This window comes from Lupinus angustifolius, chromosome LG03 (assembly GCF_001865875.1).
Source record: "Lupinus angustifolius cultivar Tanjil chromosome LG03, LupAngTanjil_v1.0, whole genome shotgun sequence".
Classification (NCBI taxonomy): Eukaryota; Viridiplantae; Streptophyta; class Magnoliopsida; order Fabales; family Fabaceae; genus Lupinus; species Lupinus angustifolius.
The window spans coordinates 26631708-26651964 of NC_032011.1; the positions used below are offsets into that span (position 1 = coordinate 26631708).

General features: G+C 34.6%; 3 protein-coding genes and 1 long non-coding RNA gene across 6 annotated transcripts; 3 read left to right on the top strand and 1 right to left on the bottom strand.

Annotated features, from left to right (window-relative positions):
• Positions 575–4061, top strand: LOC109344221. Of its 3 annotated transcripts, none has more exons than XM_019582882.1 (3): positions 575–785; positions 931–1049; positions 3754–4061. In XM_019582882.1, exons 1-3 carry the CDS (start codon positions 652–654, stop codon positions 3777–3779), a joined length of 279 nt encoding a protein of 92 aa, XP_019438427.1. In that variant the 5' UTR covers positions 575–651; the 3' UTR covers positions 3780–4061. The 3 variants fall into 3 exon arrangements, with proteins under 3 accessions (XP_019438427.1, XP_019438426.1, XP_019438425.1); XM_019582881.1 differs by having other exon boundaries at positions 578–785; positions 931–1090; XM_019582880.1 differs by having other exon boundaries at positions 580–785; positions 931–1111.
• LOC109344222 (caffeoylshikimate esterase-like) lies at positions 5408–10585 on the top strand. The gene is made up of 7 exons (XM_019582883.1): positions 5408–5884; positions 6812–6850; positions 7058–7128; positions 7302–7366; positions 8971–9060; positions 9147–9239; positions 9931–10585. Exons 1-7 carry the CDS (start codon positions 5505–5507, stop codon positions 10339–10341), a joined length of 1149 nt encoding a protein of 382 aa, XP_019438428.1. The 5' UTR covers positions 5408–5504; the 3' UTR covers positions 10342–10585.
• On the bottom strand, positions 9674–11572 carry LOC109344223. The gene is made up of 3 exons (XR_002107301.1): positions 11563–11572; positions 11382–11385; positions 9674–9810 (listed from the first exon to the last, which is right to left on the bottom strand). It is a non-coding gene; the product is annotated as an uncharacterized LOC109344223 (long non-coding RNA).
• LOC109344224 (casein kinase 1-like protein HD16) lies at positions 14271–19026 on the top strand. Its single transcript, XM_019582885.1, has 16 exons — positions 14271–14627; positions 14988–15098; positions 15193–15266; positions 15376–15445; positions 15529–15584; positions 15682–15753; positions 16227–16321; positions 16427–16493; positions 16581–16710; positions 16811–17029; positions 17121–17263; positions 17341–17515; positions 17649–17739; positions 17888–18045; positions 18143–18331; positions 18412–19026. The coding sequence occupies exons 1-16, from the start codon at positions 14541–14543 to the stop codon at positions 18469–18471; spliced, it is 1797 nt and encodes a 598-aa protein (XP_019438430.1). The 5' UTR covers positions 14271–14540; the 3' UTR covers positions 18472–19026.

Consider the following 20257-nt stretch of genomic DNA (forward strand, 5'->3'; position numbering starts at 1 on the left):
AATACAATTTTAGTTTGTTTTTTCCATTTTAGGTGCTATGCTAGCAGGTAATTCTATTTAGCAATACAATTCATATTAGGGGCATTTGGGTTAACTTTTAGATAAAAACTTGTACTATCCAAACATATAATTAACTTATATTTTGACCTGGTTAGTATACATTAAGACACATCCAAATATTATATATGTTTGTTTGGTTCAATTTTTTGATAAAATTTTGGTATTACACCTATACTTTAAAACTCATAATCATAACAATAATAACAAAAACTCATAAACATAACTAAAATATTGCCATAAATTTTAATTTTGAGGTAACTAATATTTTTGAAAGTATGTAATTGTCTCTTATGAGCACCCATAAAAACTAAACATTTGATCGACCATAATGCATGTTGGGCTAGTGGGCACCATCTGACTAATGCATTATTGGTGAGTAAATTTTGATGGATAGACTATAATATATCTACTATTTATTTTGACATTCTTTTTTTATTTTTTTATTTATAATATGTATCCTCGCACTTGAACCAATTACCAATGTCTAAAATTGATGTGAAAAAAAATAAAGAGAACAAGAACCTCCATAAAACCCTGGCATTGCCGAGTTTATAAGACCTAACCCTGAAAATTTAGGTACTGATTTCTCCAATGGCTTCTCGTTACAGATCTGTGTCACAACCAGCATTCTCTTTCATCAAATCCACCTTCACTAAACCCTCCACAAGCGCCAAGGCTTCACCTTCATTCATCAATAACACTCGTTCTTCCGCCACACTTCCAAGGCAAGTTCATTTCCTTGTTGTTTTGACCATCATTTCATTTTCAACTTCCCACATATAAAGTTATATATTTTCTTTGACCCAATTGAATTTAATTGTTGCCCATGTAATTGAATTGTTGTTAATGTTGCTGTTTTGTGAGTTTCAGATCGATTGCTCAGTTGGGTTGTGTGCAGTCACTGCTTCCGTTATACTCTGCGGTGTCATCAGCACGCCTCACGTCTTGCCTCGGCATCGATTCGAGTAGCTCGAGATCGCTTACTCTGGGTATGCTCTGCAGTGCCAACCCTGGAGTTTGATATCTTCATGTATATTTTTGTTTCCTATCTGTAAGCAACTTTTGCTCTTCATGTATACTATTGTATGTTTTTGTTTACTCTTACATTCGGCCACCATGCCTTAATGTAAAACTCGGGCGAAAAATAAATAGTCATAACTTTGAATGCAAATGGCATCATATGTCATGATTCTTTATGGTATGTTTGGATGAAGGGGACGGAGGGGGAAGGAATGAAAGCAATTAAAGTGGTGTTCCATTGTTTGGGAGTTGTTTAATTAATGGTAGGGAAAGGAATGGAACAATCCCTTCCAAATTATTTTCCTTCCTACTCGGGTAGAGCCAATGGAATGATATAATTTCCCTTTTCATTCCATCCGCTCCGAAACTCTCAAACATACCCTTGGAATTTTTGCTTTCAAAACCTGTTTTGAGAATTGATTTTTGATAGTGGTAACCACAATGAATTTTAGATATGTAATCACCAAATTGGTGATATAAACATTAAAAGGGATGGGGCAACAATCAATTTTGTCAGGTTATTATGATCATAGTAGTATTGATAACCCAAAGTGAGTCTAGATGTGAAATTTTTATACTTCTTCAGCCGAAGATTGGGCTCCAAACCCAATTGCAGCAAATTGACAAAATGTGTTGCAAAACTTGTTTAAAAAACTCAATTGAGTTTTGACCATCAAAACTTAGTTTGGAGCATTCCAAGTGGTTTGCCAAACACACACTCAGCGTGCTAGGAATGTGGAAAATTTGGAATGAAAATTGTTTTATACTTTCATGGTAAAACACAAATACAACAACTAAATCTTAGTTCCACTAGGTGGAGTTGATTATATGGACCGAAGGACAATGTATTGGTCTCTAAATCTTTTCTAATTGTTTCATTCACAGTTTTTCTTGTCCTCCCTCTAGAAATTGGACTAATCTCCATTTGGTTTACTTTCCTTATTGGGGCTTTCAACGGTTTCCTCCATACATGCTTAAACTACCTAAGACATGATTCTACCATCTTTTCTACAATAGGAGCTACTTCAATTTTCTCTCTAATGCATCATTTTTAATCTTATCTTGTCTAGTGTGTCCGCTCAGTCAATGCAACATTCTCATATCTACTACATTGAGTTTATTCTCTTGTTGATATTTTACCACCCAACATTGAGTCCCATATAACATTGTGGGTCTTATAGTTATTCCGTAAAATTTCCCCTTAAGCTTTAGCGACACCTGTAGTACTCCACCATTTCATTCATCCCGCTTAAGTTATATGGTTTACATCTTCTTCAATTTACCCAACATGTTGTATGATTGACCCAAGATACTTTAATCTAGTGACTTGTGGTATGATATGATATTCAACTTTTAACTCTATAGTGGTGTTTGACCACCTCTTGCTAAACTTACACTCCATTTGACACAACAAATTTGGAAACAAAATGTACTCATTTTTCGCTCAGGTTCGGTTGTTGTTCACCTATTTCTCACATGCTCAACCAAGAAATGAACCTATCCATTTTTATATGAAGCACTCTTTCTGAGAGAAACTTGTTAGATTATCATAAAAGTATCCTGTACCTTATGCTGGTAGTAATATGCATTAACAATTTGTTATTTTTCCAGTTAGTTTGTGCAATCTAGATTGTCTCCTAGGTAAATAATCAAGCTATTGGTGTTTAAAGGGGTGAAATATGATTAACATTGTAACATTTCTTCTTGTAACCTTTTTTCTTGTTTTTTTGTGGCCTTTTCCTAAATGTGCAAGTAGTTGCAAACTTGCATGTTTCAATCTTCTCATTTTGTGCAAACCTGTTAATCCATCATGCTTAGTAACATGGAATATGATAGTGACATTAAGTAAGGAAACAAACAATATGGTTTGTGTTCTGAAAGTCCTATGTTAGCTGGCCAGCTTTTCTAATCTCAAGCCTGGAAAATGCAGTATTTAGTACCTGTGTCCTTGTCCTCATAGAGCCGGGTAAGGGTAAGGGATGGCACCCATGTTCAGTGGTTATTAACAAAACAATAGGATAGCTAAAATGACTCTTTAAGGTCATTGCCATCTTTTGTGGGTAAATTATTAGCTATAACTGAGTTTTCTGGAGAGTCGAAGCTTGATCTTACACTCCTTGGATGGCCGATGGCATCTGTGTACATTATACGAACAATGATAAATGACTTGCATGAAATTGTTATCACAATCATGCTAAAATATGTGCGTTCTAAATTCTATTTCAAATTTTAACAGAAGAAAAAACAAAAACATCTGCTTATGTTTAGCTTTAGAGTCTCAGCTTTTTTTGGTTTTGTTCAAGATTTTGCAGTGTACATTTTTTGCAAGACAGTAATGTTTCTGTCATAAGTTATAGCCTGATGCCCGATGATATCCCCCAACTTTCTCATTATCTCCATGTACTCCTTTTAGGCCTTTATATATTTAGTGGATGTCGGATATCCCCATAAAATGAATTCGATAATCGATATACATATAGCCTTTTCTTGCATAATATCTACCTGCTAATTTCTCATTTTAGATTAATTAAAAGGCTCATTACTAAGAGGTCCATCAAATGGTCACTTTTCTTCTATTATGAATGTCACTCTGTAGTCAAGTTTTGCTAATAATTGCGAGTATTAACTATGCTACTTGTTTTGCTTATACAATGTTTATCTTTTCCTCCTCAGAAATGGGCCTCGGCACACCGCGATAACAGATTTAGAAGACAAGTCATTGAAGGACCTCTTAGTAATGAGCCTTTTAATTAGTATCGTAATTCATCTTGCTGGGACACCCTTCCTTCTGTTAAGTATTTGAAGTTTTCTTGATAGTTCAATGTAAGGGTATATATATTTGGAAGAATCCTTCCATCATCTGATAACTGTTGCAATGATCCTTGAAATTGTTTAATCACTCTGGTGTTAATTGTTTTATATGTTCAAACTTTGGCAAAATCATTCATTGAATAAAGAACCAAAAATTGCCTATTCTCCTCACAATCATGTTGGGCTCATGCATGATCCTAATTCCCAAGTATGTTTTCTCTGCATTATGCTTCTGTCATTGTTGGAGTTTGAAGATTGATTTTTTACGCTTTCAGCATATCATCTACCATTGATTTGTATTATATTTGTTTGAAAGTCAATAGTAATTAATAAATTAATAGTGAATAATTTATTGACAATGTAAGAAACACTTACATTGTCGGCGGTGTATATATATTAAATCCAAAAAAACAATTAGCATGAAGTGCTTGTCATAAACATTTTAACTTTTTTCTGTTAGCTTTTTGTCTTTGATGCTTGCTTTTTACGTCTTTAATCAGTTGCAGATGCATGCTTATATTACAAAACGTTTTATTTTTTACAATTTGGTATAGATACATCAAACATGTGACTGTGACAGTTATATTTTAAGTGTTAACTCTTAATCAAATAATTATAAGCGCACATTAAACTTATAAAAGTGTTGCTTATTAAATTAAAAGAAGAGTTTTTTAATTATACACATTTATTGTCTCACAACATTAATTACCTATAGAAACTTATTCACTTATATTATTGTCTCACACATTTATTAGAGTATGTTATTATCATTAAATAATAACTACGAAACTAGTGATTTATTAAACACGTAAAGAAATTGAAAACAGAAGAGAGGAACGTGAAGAGAAACTCAAGCCACACACGTAAGAAACAGCCATGAAGTTCAGTTTATTTATGACAACGAATTCCAATTTTTATTCTTTCATGATGCACAAAAGAACACGTCGTACTTTTCATAAGACCCCAATTTATTTTGATTTTTTATTATCAATTTCATACTGATATAAAAATAGAAAAACAGTAAAAAGGAAATTATATACATTACACTTTTATATTTAATAGTTTTGCACCTTATATAGAATTACACTCATGTTACTAAATATTCAACTATATTTTAAAACATTCAATACAACTTATCTCTTATAGTCGTCTCTTCTCGAGCGCCGCCACAATCAACATAGCAAAAACCAAAAACTTATTTATATGTGTAACTACTCATAATAATTGTCGTTTACAAGAATCAAATATTTCGATTTTTTTTGTTCTTAATGAGAAGAAGCAACCGAGATTTTCTGCACCAGCTACTCCCAACGACCCTCGCAAAACCGAACCCCGCGTTTTCTATCACTTACAAATCAAACAACGCCACGTGTCCACATTCAGCTCAACAACACTACGATTTTCTGTACAGCGCTTTTAATAGTAATAACTCTCAACCGTTAGATTAACTTGACTCATATTAAATAAACAGCTCAGATCATTTAACAAACACGTATATATATATATACATATAACTCGATTAACGTGTTTGTGTTTACATTTCCGTGTTCCCGTTTTTCGAATCTCCGAAATAACGCCGTTAACGTTTTCCGTCTCCGCCGTAGAAATCGACGATGTCTTCCTCCGTCGAGACGGGGATGATGGAGCCACTAACGTCGGGGGCAAGCAACCGTATAATCCCAATTCTGAAAGCGCTTAGGGCTTCTTCAATTTTTGTCTACACATTCTTCCTCTCATTCCTCCTTTTCATTCTCCCTCGCCGTCGCCGCCTCTCACCGACGTCGGAGCTGGCGCCTCCGTCGCCGAAGAAGAGTTTGAAGAGGCGGTGGTTGATTAGGGAAGAGGAGGACACGTTTAGGAGAAGAGCGTTGGCACAAGATGTTGGAATGGGACCTGATGACCGGTGCTGCCGGTGGAACACTTCTATCTTTTATGGAATCAGAAACAATGCTCTCTTTTGCCGTTCATGGTTTCCGGTCACCGGTCATCTTAAGTAAAATCTCTTAACCTGTTACTGTTAAATTTCTCTTGTCAGAAGAAAATGAAGGAATAACAGTGAATTTTAATTTAATCTATAAAGATTATGGTTAATAATGTTGAATGGTGAATGAGAAATAATATAAAGAAGCTTATATAAATTGGATGCTTGATTGAGGTAATTGGGTTGCTTTTGTGAATGAGGAACGTTTTTGGAAACAAGTTTAGGGTTTTGTTTTTTTTGGGTACTTTAGGTTTTTACGGTTCGAAAAAATTTGCGAACTTTAACTCAGCAAAAATCAAGTCTTTCTAATAGAAATGAGAGATGAAGCAATATGTAGAGTGAATAGCCAAATGGATTTGTGAAAGATGTGACCAACTTAACATTATTCATTGATGGAAGAGAAATGCTAATGTGAAGTATTCATATCTTTTAGGGACTATAATTTGACTATATTTACTCATAAGGTAACTGACTGAAATTGCGGAGACTTGACGGTATACAAACCGGTTTTTTTATCCATGAAAAATGGGGGCAGGGGTGTAGTCTAGTGTATTCTCAGATTATTTTTTGTCCATACTAAATGAAATCTGCATTGTATTGTACATTGGTGACCTGCGGGTTTTACTATTGAACAGTTAACAGGCAATAGAAGCTTAAGCTTCACAAAAATTATAATATCTGTATTTACAGGATTCAGTTGTTTTTTGTCTCTTTAAAATCTCTGCTCTGAGATGATTGGTGAGACACGGAGACGTTATCTGATCATTCTGATGAATGGATAAAATGCTCCCACTTTTTCCGTGTCCTTTATTTTATTTCTTTGGTTTTCATCCCCTGCCTCCTTTCTTATTGGCATGCATGACTATTTTATTCCATGTATTCGTGCTGCTGCTTTCCTTTTACGTTTCACTCATGCTATTTCCGCTTTTGCACTTTCAGGGGCATTCTGATCATCATTCATGGGCTTAATGAACACAGGTAAGTTTGCTTTTTGCAACCTTTTAAAAATTGAAGTCTTTCAGAGCTTTAACGATTGTCTCGTTGTGGGACTAATCTAGTATGCCCTTTTCCCAAAATATGAGTTTTTGAGTGATTGTTCTACATAAATCTTTCTTCAATTGTTTCTAGTATAAGAATAAGATTATGCTCTTTGCCCTACACCTGACTCAGTGCTCATTTTTTCAGTGGAAGATATGCCGATTTCGCAAGGCAGTTAACGTCACGCCACTTTGGTGTCTATGCAATGGACTGGATAGGTAATTTTATTACTTATTCTTTCATTTGGTCCCTGGTGATCCTCATTGATGGGCAGTGCTTTCCTCCTCTCCGATGGATATACCTTAGACTTAATATAGGCACAAATATGATTATATTGTTTTTGAGTTGTCCTTATTTTTTCTTATGGGTTGGAGTTTTTTTCGTGTCACAGGTCATGGAGGGAGTGATGGCTTGCATGGTTATGTTCCTTCTCTTGATCATGTCGTTGCAGACACAGTGAGTATACTTTGTTCTATTTGTGTAAATATAGCATCATAGGACATTTTCTTGTCAGAGATAGTGGCCTCCCATACTTTGCATGAATGTAGAGTTTCCACCATTTTAAAGATTGGACAAAATTAGAGAACTAAATGTAGTGTATATTTAAAATACATCCCTTCCTTAGCCTTTTCTTCTATGAGCAATGCAAATAATGTAGTGAAGTTGCCGCAGTTAACTTATCATATTTCTTGTCACTTTCATTGCCATTTGAAAATTTGATTAACAAATATAAATATTTGTCTTGTTCGTTGCACGCTTTCCTAAAAAAAATTGTATTGTATTTTTAAATTTCAATTGGATGAGCTGATAAAACTTACATGCATATTGACGGTAATGTTATAAACAGGGAGCTTTCTTGGAAAAGATTAGATCAGAGAATCCACTCTTTAAAATCTCTGCTCTGAGATGATTGGTGAGACACGGAGACGTTATCTGATCATTCTGATGAATGGATAAAATGCTCCCACTTTTTCCGTGTCCTTTATTTTATTTCTTTGGTTTTCATCCCCTGCCTCCTTTCTTATTGGCATGCATGACTATTTTATTCCATGTATTCGTGCTGCTGCTTTCCTTTTACGTTTCACTCATGCTATTTCCGCTTTTGCACTTTCAGGGGCATTCTGATCATCATTCATGGGCTTAATGAACACAGGTAAGTTTGCTTTTTGCAACCTTTTAAAAATTGAAGTCTTTCAGAGCTTTAACGATTGTCTCGTTGTGGGACTAATCTAGTATGCCCTTTTCCCAAAATATGAGTTTTTGAGTGATTGTTCTACATAAATCTTTCTTCAATTGTTTCTAGTATAAGAATAAGATTATGCTCTTTGCCCTACACCTGACTCAGTGCTCATTTTTTCAGTGGAAGATATGCCGATTTCGCAAGGCAGTTAACGTCACGCCACTTTGGTGTCTATGCAATGGACTGGATAGGTAATTTTATTACTTATTCTTTCATTTGGTCCCTGGTGATCCTCATTGATGGGCAGTGCTTTCCTCCTCTCCGATGGATATACCTTAGACTTAATATAGGCACAAATATGATTATATTGTTTTTGAGTTGTCCTTATTTTTTCTTATGGGTTGGAGTTTTTTTCGTGTCACAGGTCATGGAGGGAGTGATGGCTTGCATGGTTATGTTCCTTCTCTTGATCATGTCGTTGCAGACACAGTGAGTATACTTTGTTCTATTTGTGTAAATATAGCATCATAGGACATTTTCTTGTCAGAGATAGTGGCCTCCCATACTTTGCATGAATGTAGAGTTTCCACCATTTTAAAGATTGGACAAAATTAGAGAACTAAATGTAGTGTATATTTAAAATACATCCCTTCCTTAGCCTTTTCTTCTATGAGCAATGCAAATAATGTAGTGAAGTTGCCGCAGTTAACTTATCATATTTCTTGTCACTTTCATTGCCATTTGAAAATTTGATTAACAAATATAAATATTTGTCTTGTTCGTTGCACGCTTTCCTAAAAAAAATTGTATTGTATTTTTAAATTTCAATTGGATGAGCTGATAAAACTTACATGCATATTGACGGTAATGTTATAAACAGGGAGCTTTCTTGGAAAAGATTAGATCAGAGAATCCAGGGATACCATGCTTTCTCTTTGGTCACTCTACTGGAGGGGCTGTGGTTTTGAAAGTAAGGGCTCGAATCTTCTGCATACCTTCTTGAAATAATTTTGTATTTCTTGAATTTTGAAATTTATTTTCTACATTTTTGTATAGGCAGCTTCCCTCCCTCACATTGAAGTAATGGTGGAAGGAATTATACTAACCTCACCTGCTTTGCGAGTCAAGCCAGCTCATCCCATTGTTGGTGTAAGTTTTGCATTTGTAGGTTGTACATTATGTGCGCATTTAATGTGTTTCTAATTAGTTTCTAAAATTGCCATATAGAAAGTTTTCATGAAAGTAACAGAACAACCCACTTACGTTCCCCTTTTCAACCTCTCCTGTTTCTCTTTCATATCTGCAGTAGATAATGATGAGCATATGATCTAAACATAAATACCTTATCTTCTTAACCTGGGACAACATCTGTTTTCAACCGAGTAATCAAACTATAGTCAATGTGATATGAGCTATAGCTGCATACAGTATTTGAGGGATTTGAGTTTTCTCACTTGAAGCAGAATGAGAGAAATGATACATCAAAAGTCAAGGCTGTTTAATCTCCATCATATTGTAGTAAGCACATAATAAGTGACTGGTTTATTCTTTTTGATTAATACTTCACCACCTTTTCCTCTGCATCCAGTTCTCTGATTTCAGGACACCTTCTCATATGTGGTCTCATTGACTCTCTCCTTTGTATGTAAGCATTGATCGTGTTTTTCTGTAGAGAGTTTGGGAAAACTCCTAGTCGAGACTGTATTAATAATAGCAACCACTACTCCATTTCTAAAATGTCATGATTATAAATATCATCTTGCATTATGTTTGTAAATATGGACTATTCTTTGAATGTGTTTCATGTGTTAAAAAGGATCTGTGTGATGTGTTGATGCAGGCTGTTGCTCCAATTTTTTCTCTGGTAGCTCCTAAGTTCCAATTTAAAGGAGCAAACAAAAGGGGAATTCCAGTTTCCAGGGACCCAGAGGCTTTGTTGGCAAAGTACTCTGATCCTCTGGTCTACACAGGACCTATAAGGGTCCGAACCGGCCATGAAATACTCCGGATATCTTCTTACTTAACGCGGAACTTCAAGTCTGTGACAGTGCCATTCTTTGTCCTGCATGGAACTGCTGATAAGGTAACTGATCCACTGGCCTCAGAAGATCTATACAACAAGGCAGCTTCAGAGTTCAAAGACATAAAGCTTTACGATGGCTTCTTGCACGACCTTCTGTTCGAACCTGAGCGTGAAGAGATTGCTCGGGACATTATCAACTGGATGGAGAAGAGATTATTTGCTATTTGAAAACATTATGAAACAAAAGTCGACCGGGAAATGGAGCAGCGTAAGTAGATAGATCTTGTAGGTGTTAGATATATATGACATGTGTGTGGATTGGTGTTCCATCAAGAAACTTGTACATGTAATAGACTCAAGTTTCATTAGTGTTTTCGTCTCTAATCCCCACATTCATTCAATGTGTGATGTTTTCTGGGTAATATCTATCATATTTGAGCATCTTGCTTTTAAGTTGTTTTCTTTTTTGCATAATTCCAGTTCTTGTAAATAGTTTGGTTTACTTTTTTCACATGATATTCATAAATTATAGTTCCTACTCAAGAGTCAGTCCTCTTGAAGGGGAATGACATGGCAACGACAAACGTAATAGAGTTTTTGTTGCTTTTTTTGTACTACCAAGGGTATCCCTTGCCATTTTGGGTAATGAACTAATCTCTTTCGGAGTGCGTGATTGCCCCTCCCAATAAGCTTCGCTCTTAGAAATCAAACATTTGACTTTTTAATTTTCTTGAGGATCTAGCATGGTCCACTAGACCAATACATTGTTGGTAGTTTTTATTGCTTTAGGTTATAAGTGTAAAAAACTAAAAAAGTGATATTAAACTTAAACTGTTAATAAGTATAAAAATGTCAGCTAAGAGAATGCACAAATGGACCCAAGATTCAGTGATTTGCTGGTAACAAAATCAAGCTCAAGATAATAATACTATTCATTATGTAACACGTTGTTGTTGGGAGAGGAACATGTTCAAAATGCTCATTCTTTTTGGATTGGATTCTCTCTGTTGTTCTCAAGCCCATACTTTAAACTAATTTATTGATGTGTACTTTTAATTCTCTAAGAGCAATTATCATTCCAACAAAACAAGAGAATATATAAAAACATCTAGTCCAAATCCTAATTATGCTCGGTGCCAAGTGCATGTCCACCAATAAAGTGGCTTTAGAGCATGCAGCCTCAATCTTCTTAACATGAACTGAAGAGTGGACTCAAGGAAAGAGACCAAATCTTGAAATCTCCACCCTTTCACCGAATATAAAACAACCTCTCTGCTTACGGAGATAAATCTACGTACATTTACCCTCTGCATATCACACTAAGCGAGAACCTCATGTATTCAAGTATATATTTATAGTGTTTTAAGATTCCACAAGTGTCCCATTCTTCTTCTCTTTTGGGTCTTGAAAATGTCCTTGTTGCAAGAGAAGAATAATATATGTAATCACACTCTAAATCAAATCAAACAAGAGTGCTACTATTTTACTTGCTAGTTACAAATGATAATATATGTAATTCAATAAGGCCATGTTGTCCAACAACACCACACTCTACTTGGTAACATGTTTCTATTGGGATCCACTTTTGTATGTTGCATCCTCCATCATTCATTTTCAATCATGATTGACTTTTCAAAAAAATAATCAAAATGAACGGTGAATGATGCACTGGCTGTATATAAATCTTTACACTCTTAAAAAAAATCATAAATATTGCAAATGGGGTCAATTCTCTATTGTAATGACTTGAATGATAATAGTATACATGACTTCAAATTTTTAATTCCCTATTTATAGATAATTTCCTTTCTCTACAAGTTTAGAGTGTAGGGTTAACATTTTTAGATTCCAAATGTGATAAATTAATGAACCCATAACTTGTACATCACAAATATCCTTATCAATAATTAATTATGTTAGTTCAAATAGTGGCAGGTAGGTAAAAGGTCCACATTGATGTATATAAAAGTTCATGTAAATTATATAACCAAAAAAAACAGTTCATATAAATTATGAAGAAAAAATCATCTATTTAATATTTTTTTGGAATTAACTCAATAATTTGATAAGAAACATGAATAGAGTTTTCAGGTTTCCTTCTATATTGTTTTCCCCTAGATTATATAGTGGTGGTTAAGTTTTGAAAATGCATGTAACATTTTGCTTTTCCCTTACATTTTTATATAAAATGTTTTACATAAGTATCTTTAAAATTAACATTATTTTAATGAAATTCAAATATTACTGTATTTATCTTTGCCCCTATATATAATTATAATTTATATAAAGATGTATGAATAGAGAGGTTGTTGCAATTAAGTTGGGATCATATTAATTAGAACATGGCAGCTTATGATAGGAAAAAAAAAACTATTGGATAAAAAATCATGATCCTCAACAATTGAAAATGACAAGACATGGTGGTATGGTTTTCTATCTAGAAGTAAAATTGAAACAACATTAACTCCATTTTTTATTATTGGTTTATTTTTACCAAACTCGTATTAAAAGTTAGCTTAATAGATGAGAAAGATGGATATACAAATCTTATAACGGTTCTGTTAAAGCTATTATCCATCATATTCCTCTAATTAGCATTACATCAATGATGTTGGATAGGTCCACCATCATTTTAACACGTGTGATTATACAAATATCAATGTGAATATCGGATATTATATGTATTCCGTATATCAATATGTATATTCTTAAAAATACCATATACAATACATATGCTTATAATAAGTAGAGTTGTCAATGAACTGAAACAACTCGATATTCATTCGAAACTTAACTTGTTATTTAGTTTGATCATTCATGATTCAAGCAAACTCGAGCTAAAAACTGAGCCTGTTAAATAAACAAACCAAACTTGAGTCAAACATAATTTAACATGTAAAAAATTAAGCCCATGAATTGGATCAATCAAATTAATGAGTTAAAGGAAACAATTCATAAATTTTAAATGAACTAAACATTTGAAGTTTTGAACAACTTTTAATGAACTAAACCAATTCGAGTTACAAGTTGAAACAAACAATTTGTGAACTCAAATTCTAGTAAAAAAAATAGCTAGTTTCAAACTTAACCAATTCATATTCAGACAAATTTGAGTTCAGAATTAATTGCATTAGCTAAATCTATAATTCTCTAGTTTTCTACTTATCCCATTAACAACCTTTTTTATAAAATACAATTTTATAAATCTATTATAACTTATGAGCAACATTTTAGAAATGAAAGAAAGAGAAGAAAAAAATGCAGTAACTGTATAAGAATTTGATATATCATTACCATACCATTTTATAAAAAATGGGGTGAAAAGGGGACGAAAGAAAGTTACGGGAATAAAAGAGAAAGGAAAATAGTTTTTTCCATTGTTTGGTTGCATTGAAAAGAATGAAGGAAAAAAAAATTGGTGGGCCCATGTATTATGTGAGGAAAATATGTAGAAATATGTCTTAAATCATGTTCCAAACCAATGACGATGAAATAAAAACAGAAAAAAATAAGAAACATTTAATTTTTTAATTCACATTATATGTTTTCATTGGTTTAAGATATGATTTGGGACATACTTTGAGATATCATCTTTTTAATAATACAAAGAAAATATCATTATTAATAATAATTATATTATTTTCTTCTCACTTTCTTTTCATTTTCTATCATAACAAACAACTAAAAGATCATCATATTTTATTTCCTTAACTTTTCTTGTCTAAACCAAACACAATGTAAATGAATGAGTGCACATATGTTGTCTCACACTTTGTGTCACTCCGTGTCTTATGGATATGTGATTGAACAATGCATAACATATTGAATATATATATAAACCCTTAACTAGTATAAAATGTTTATTTAAACACAATAAAAACAAAGTGAAAGCTACTTCTGCAATCTCCCTATGTATCTATCTATCTATCTATCTTTCTCTATCTTATGTACTAGGAAGAATCTAGATAAACCCTTTCTTTTTGGGGTACCCTACACAGATCGCTACTATTTCCTCTCACCCAACCCTTCAAATTTTCCTCTTAATCTCACTATCAACTATCAATTTCCCCTAATCTTATATCATACACTTCATAACAATAATAATAATATCTTATGGTTCTGGAACCTTCTTCTTCATGCATTCCCATCCTTTTCATGGGCCCACACTCTCACCATTACGATGCTTGATCTATGTACCCGAAACCGATTCGTTAACCCGACTCATCGGCGTTAAGTTGCCGGAGAAAAATAACCGCCGCCGCAGATCACACCGCAAAAATTGAAGGCGGAATAGAACGGTATCTGGTGATGAAATAGTTAATATTGATGTTCTGAACAACAGTAACAACTGCGTCTGAGAGAAGCGAGGGAAGAAAAATAAGAAGCGGGAATCGAAGGTGATTAGGGTTTTGGGAGTCGAAGAAGTGATGGATGAGTTCGATAGTGGTGGCCGGAGCGCCGATAAGGCTCCCGGAGCTGAAGATGAGGGCAGTACTGCTCCACTTCCGGAGAAGGTGGTTTTGATTTTTCATTTCACTGATTTTTGTTTGTTGCATTTGTTTCAGCTCAGAAAATATGCACAAAGCGAAAATTATAAGCTATAAGTTTGGTTAATGATTTTCTTTTCTTTCTATATTTGATTCAATTGTGTTGTGTTGAAAGAAATATGAGAGAGTGGCTTTAGTGAACACTAAGCAACTGGCATGAACAGCAGTTACACTTTGCTGGTTCAGTTTTAATTTTTTTTATTTTAGTTCAGTGAAGAAATATTTTGTTTTCAACTATAGATGATTATGTACCAAGTGTCCTGATGTAAATAATTTGTCATTTTTTGGAAAATTCATGTAGTGTGTTTTGTACTTTCTTCATATCAGGTCCAGGTTGGCGGTTCTCCGTTATACCGAGTTGACAGGAGGCTTGGAAAGGGAGGATTTGGACAAGTCTATGTTGGTCGCCGAATGGGAGCTGGTGCCGGAGCTATTGAGGTTTTCTATTAGTGTGTTTCTGTGATTTAAGAGCATCTTTCACTTGCACATTATTGATTTCTTATTTGTGCGCATATTGGTCCAAAAACTTCAGGTAGCTTTAAAATTTGAGCATAAAAGCAGCAAAGGATGCAATTATGGACCTCCTTATGAGTGGCAGGTTTACAAGTGAGTTGACTTTCCTTTCTATCCATGAGTCGGAGTCTCTCTGGTCTCTGCCGAGGTCTTGCTTATTTAATGATATAAGTGCTAACTTTTCCAATGTTATATGTTATAGTGCATTAGGAGGTAGTCATGGTGTTCCTCGAGTTCATTACAAGGGAAGGCAAGCGGACTACTATATTATGGTATGTGCTCATAAACATTTTGATGGAGGAATGGCAGCTCGTGGTTCTCTCTAGATTTGTTTCTAACACGATGTTGCATACAGGTCATGGATATGCTTGGCCCTAGTCTATGGGATGTTTGGAATAATAACTCACACATGTAAATATATCTCTGAAATGCTAATGCATCTTATTTTTTTTAATGCTTTGGTGAATATTGTATAGCTTACCGTTGCTTTCTCTTCTTTTGGATTTAGGATGTCTACTGAAATGGTGGCATGTATTGCAATTGAAGCTATCTCCATATTAGAGAAGATGCATTCTAGAGGGTGACACTCATTTTCTTGATTCTGTTTATGATTTGTACCTTGGTTTTCTGTTCTTGAACATTTTGGATATATTCCAAAATGCTTCCTAACTGACTCACTTTATGTTATCATTTTGGTGTTATTTCTCTAGCATGTCACAGAAGAACTGTCAATGTATTTCATACCTCTGGTTAACCAACATTTACATAAATTGAATTTGGGAACTGTTAAATCTCTTTAGTAAATTAGTGTATTGCTTTTCTGGTTGCTATTAGTACGTCATGTATCTAGCCATAAGAAAGTTAAGTATACTATATAATGTATAATCTGCACCACCAAAAGAATTTTCCATGTTCTGAAGCTTCTACCATTGCCTGTTATAATTAAAAGCAATGTTAGATAGGGGATTACTGTAAGCCAAAATAATATCACCACTAGTTGTTGATCTTATATGTTGCAAATAATGTTTTGTCATGCTGCTGCCATTATTGCAGATATGTGCATGGTGATGTAAAACCTGAGAACTTTTTGCTTGGCACCCCAGGAACTCCTGATGAAAAGAAGTTATTTTTGGTTGATCTTGGATTAGGTAAATATACCACGTTGCCCTTGAAGCTTTGATACTTCCATTGTCAGTGAAGATACGTGTGATTTCTCATGGCTGGACTTCTCACCTCACTTCCATTTCACACAGCAACTCGGTGGCGTGATAGTTCAAGTGGCCTTCATGTTGATTATGATCAACGTCCAGATGTATTTAGGTAAAGTATATATTTAGTTTGATTTACTATAAACCTTAATGAATGTGTGGCTTCTGAATGGTGTTGCATATTAAATTCTTGCCACAGGGGTACAGTTCGTTATGCTAGCGTGCATGCTCATCTTGGTAGAACAGGTAGCAGGAGAGATGACTTGGAATCTCTTGCTTACACACTTGTCTTCCTTCTTCGTGGTCGGCTACCTTGGCAAGGATATCAGGTTACCATTGTTTCAAATATAGTCATTCTAGTGCTGCTATTAACTTCAATGTGACTAATAAGTGAAGATGTGTGATTTTAATATAAAATAATTGTTGCAGGGGGAAAATAAAGGATTTCTTGTTTGCAAGAAGAAGATGGCCACTTCTCCCGAAACTTTGTGCTGTCTTTGCCCTCAACCTTTCCGGCAGTTTCTCGAGTATGTGGTGAATTTGAAGTTTGATGAAGAGCCAAATTATGCAAAGTACATATCGCTTTTTGATGGAATTGTTGGTCCAAATCCTGACATCAGACCTATAAACACTGAGGGTGCTCAGAAGGTACTTAATGCTATTGTTACTTTAGAATTTCACATGTTTACAGATTCAGTGCCTGACTCTTGTTGCTTTTCCTTGGGTTTGTTTTGTGAAGCTTATATGTCAAGTTGGACAGAAGAGAGGGCGATTGACTATGGAAGAGGATGATGATGAACAACCAAAGAAGAAGGTCAGAATGGGAATGCCAGCAACGCAGTGGATTAGTATTTACAATGCTCGCCGACCAATGAAGCAAAGGTTTTCTTCTGACTGAAATAATGTTTTGCAATTGATTTCAAAATTTAAGAGTGTTAAGTTGTTATTTTTTGGTGTAGGTATCACTACAATGTTGCTGATGTGAGACTCTCCCAACACATTGACAAGGGAAATGAGGATGGATTATTTATCAGCAGTGTGGCTTCTTGTACTAATCTTTGGGCACTAATTATGGATGCTGGCACTGGATTCACTTCACAAGTTTATGAACTCTCACCCCACTTTCTTCACAAGGTTGATTAACTTATGTTTCAGTTATAGCATTATGTGTCTGATGTTAATGTCATGATTTTTTTAGTATGGTCAAAATGTACTGTATTTGAATTTTAAACTTAATGCAAGCTAAAAAGCCATAAATCTGTTATAGGAATGGATTATGGAACAGTGGGAGAAGAATTATTACATTAGTGCCTTAGCTGGAGCTAATAATGGGAGCTCATTGGTCGTAATGTCTAAAGGTAAATATCGTTAATGTCCTTGAAACAGCTATTCTCTGGGCTCATATTTGGAATGGTTGGTTAGACTTTTGATGATGTCCTGTTTTTGAATAATTTGGCTAGTTGTGTTGTGATTAAATTGTTTGCTTACTTCTTGTTCCTTCTACAGGGACCCAGTACTTACAGCAATCCTATAAAGTCAGTGATTCATTTCCATTCAAGTGGATTAACAAAAAGTGGAGAGAAGGATTTTATGTCACTGCTATGGCCACTGCTGGAAATAGATGGGCAATTGTTATGTCCCGTGGAGCTGGATTCTCAGACCAGGTCTTACTATTTTTTATTTTTAAGTTGAAAATCCTCGCGTCACTTGAAGAATCCTATCTGATGTTTATACACTTTTCTTTCTTTAACTTAATGCCAGGTTGTGGAACTTGATTTCCTTTATCCCAGTGAAGGTATTCATCGGAGGTGGGATAATGGTTACCGAATCACCTCAACTGCTGCAACATGGGACCAAGCTGCTCTTGTTCTCAGTATCCCAAGAAGAAAACCAGCAGATGAAACCCAAGAGACACTTCGCACATCTGCTTTTCCTAGTACTCATGTCAAGGCAAATAGTGCACCTGATCTTTCTGTATTATTGTCATTCTATGGTCATACGTGCTTATATTTGAAATTTTGTTTATGCAGGAAAAATGGGCAAAGAACCTCTATATTGCATCTATTTGTTACGGGAGAACAGTGTCATGAACTGCTGATGTTTGAGATTCCAGCGGACATTTTGACATCTTGCATGATCATGCCTCCCCTTACACTGTCATCTGCTGGTTGAGAACTGAAGATCATCTGACATTTTCTGCACAATGTAGTTCAGCATTGATGTACGCTATAAGCCTATCTCTATGGTCGTCATATCATATCTTATGATACAAACCTGTGCACTGGATTTCAACTGTGTCAAAAAAATGTTATGGGCAAAATTAGATCTTTCATGTCTATTAGGACAACTCTTTTGCTATAAAGTTTCTGTAGGGCCTGAACAGCAATAACTATGAAGGCATGTGCACAGGCTAGATTTTAGTTATTGGTAGTATTTGGCAAATATGAGACTATGATTTCTGGTGGGAACTGGACATTGTAAGTGGAGCCTTGTACTTAGCCCTTTCTATCCCTTCCTCTTTTTATTTAAAGCTATTTATGGGCTCCTGGTTGTTTAAACTTGACAAAGACAGGAAAGTTTTATACTGTGGCAGCAACTTGTCATTGGTTGTCATTGTAATCACAATATATTGCTGTTGTCTTTTATGTGAATATTATATGGATATTACCTGAGTTTACTTGGGACATACAAAGCAGATATTTGATTCTACAGCTATTATTATTCAACTTATATTGTGCAGTTGAGACATGCACATACTTTTATCTAGTAAAACACTATATGGGTGGAAACATTTGATGTTTATTTGGCCTGGTCGCACCAAGGTTCTGGTCCATATGTTTGGTGGTATTTTTGTTTTTGTTTTTCTTTGCTTGTATGTTTTGCTGACTATGATGATGTGCATTTCTCTTCCTCAATAGAAATTCAGGTTGATTGGATGCTTCATTGAACTTCTGTGGCATTGGTAGAGCTTGCAGATTTGTACTGATTGGTCCAGACCATAGTTATGATGCTAGTAAGTCTGATGCTGTTGAAGGAAGGAATTTTTTATACTATTAACCGTATGTGATTCTCTCAACTTTTCTTGGTTTTTATTGTTGAATCTGGCGCTAGGGATTGTTATTGAATCTGAAGAATAGCTGAAATTTATTATGTTGTTTGTGACATAGAATAACTAGCTTATGTTGCATTGAAGGATAGATATACTCGGTCTTACCCTTACAAATGAAGTTCTTTTAGGGATTTGAACATGTGACCTGTAGGTCAGAAGACAAATAACTTTACCATGGATAAATTAAACAGCAATATAAAGGTTAAGGTTCTTTATTTGGTTTACCATTGATTTGAACACATGACCAATGTTCTTTACTTGGTTTGTGTTTAATGGTTGCACTTTTGTTAACATGGATGAAATAAAACAGATTTTTCCTTTCGTTTAAAATTTTAATAATACATAAAGTAACTGTGCTATGATTATTAAACATGGAAAATCCCTTCTCAGAAAAGAACAGCTTGCATTCCAAGATTTCTTCTATTTTGTGAGGTTGATTTTGTATTGTTCACCTGTTGCAAGGCGTCACTGGTCCTCTGTTTATTAAGGTGCTTTAAATTCAGCATTCTGCCACAAAGGAACATGAAAGAAGATATATAAGATGGATCCTTGATTTGAGAAAAGTTATTGACAGATATAGTTTATAACTGAAGACATGGGATGCTACCATCATATCAATGTTCTCAACCGAGCAAGCTTCTTTTCTTTACTGAATTTTGTGATTTGATGTTGCTTTTTTACATTGCCAGAATTTATCAATATAGATGCAATCTTGACTGTAGTTGGGATGTGAAAGTTACCTAGTTAAGAAATCCAATAAAAACAGT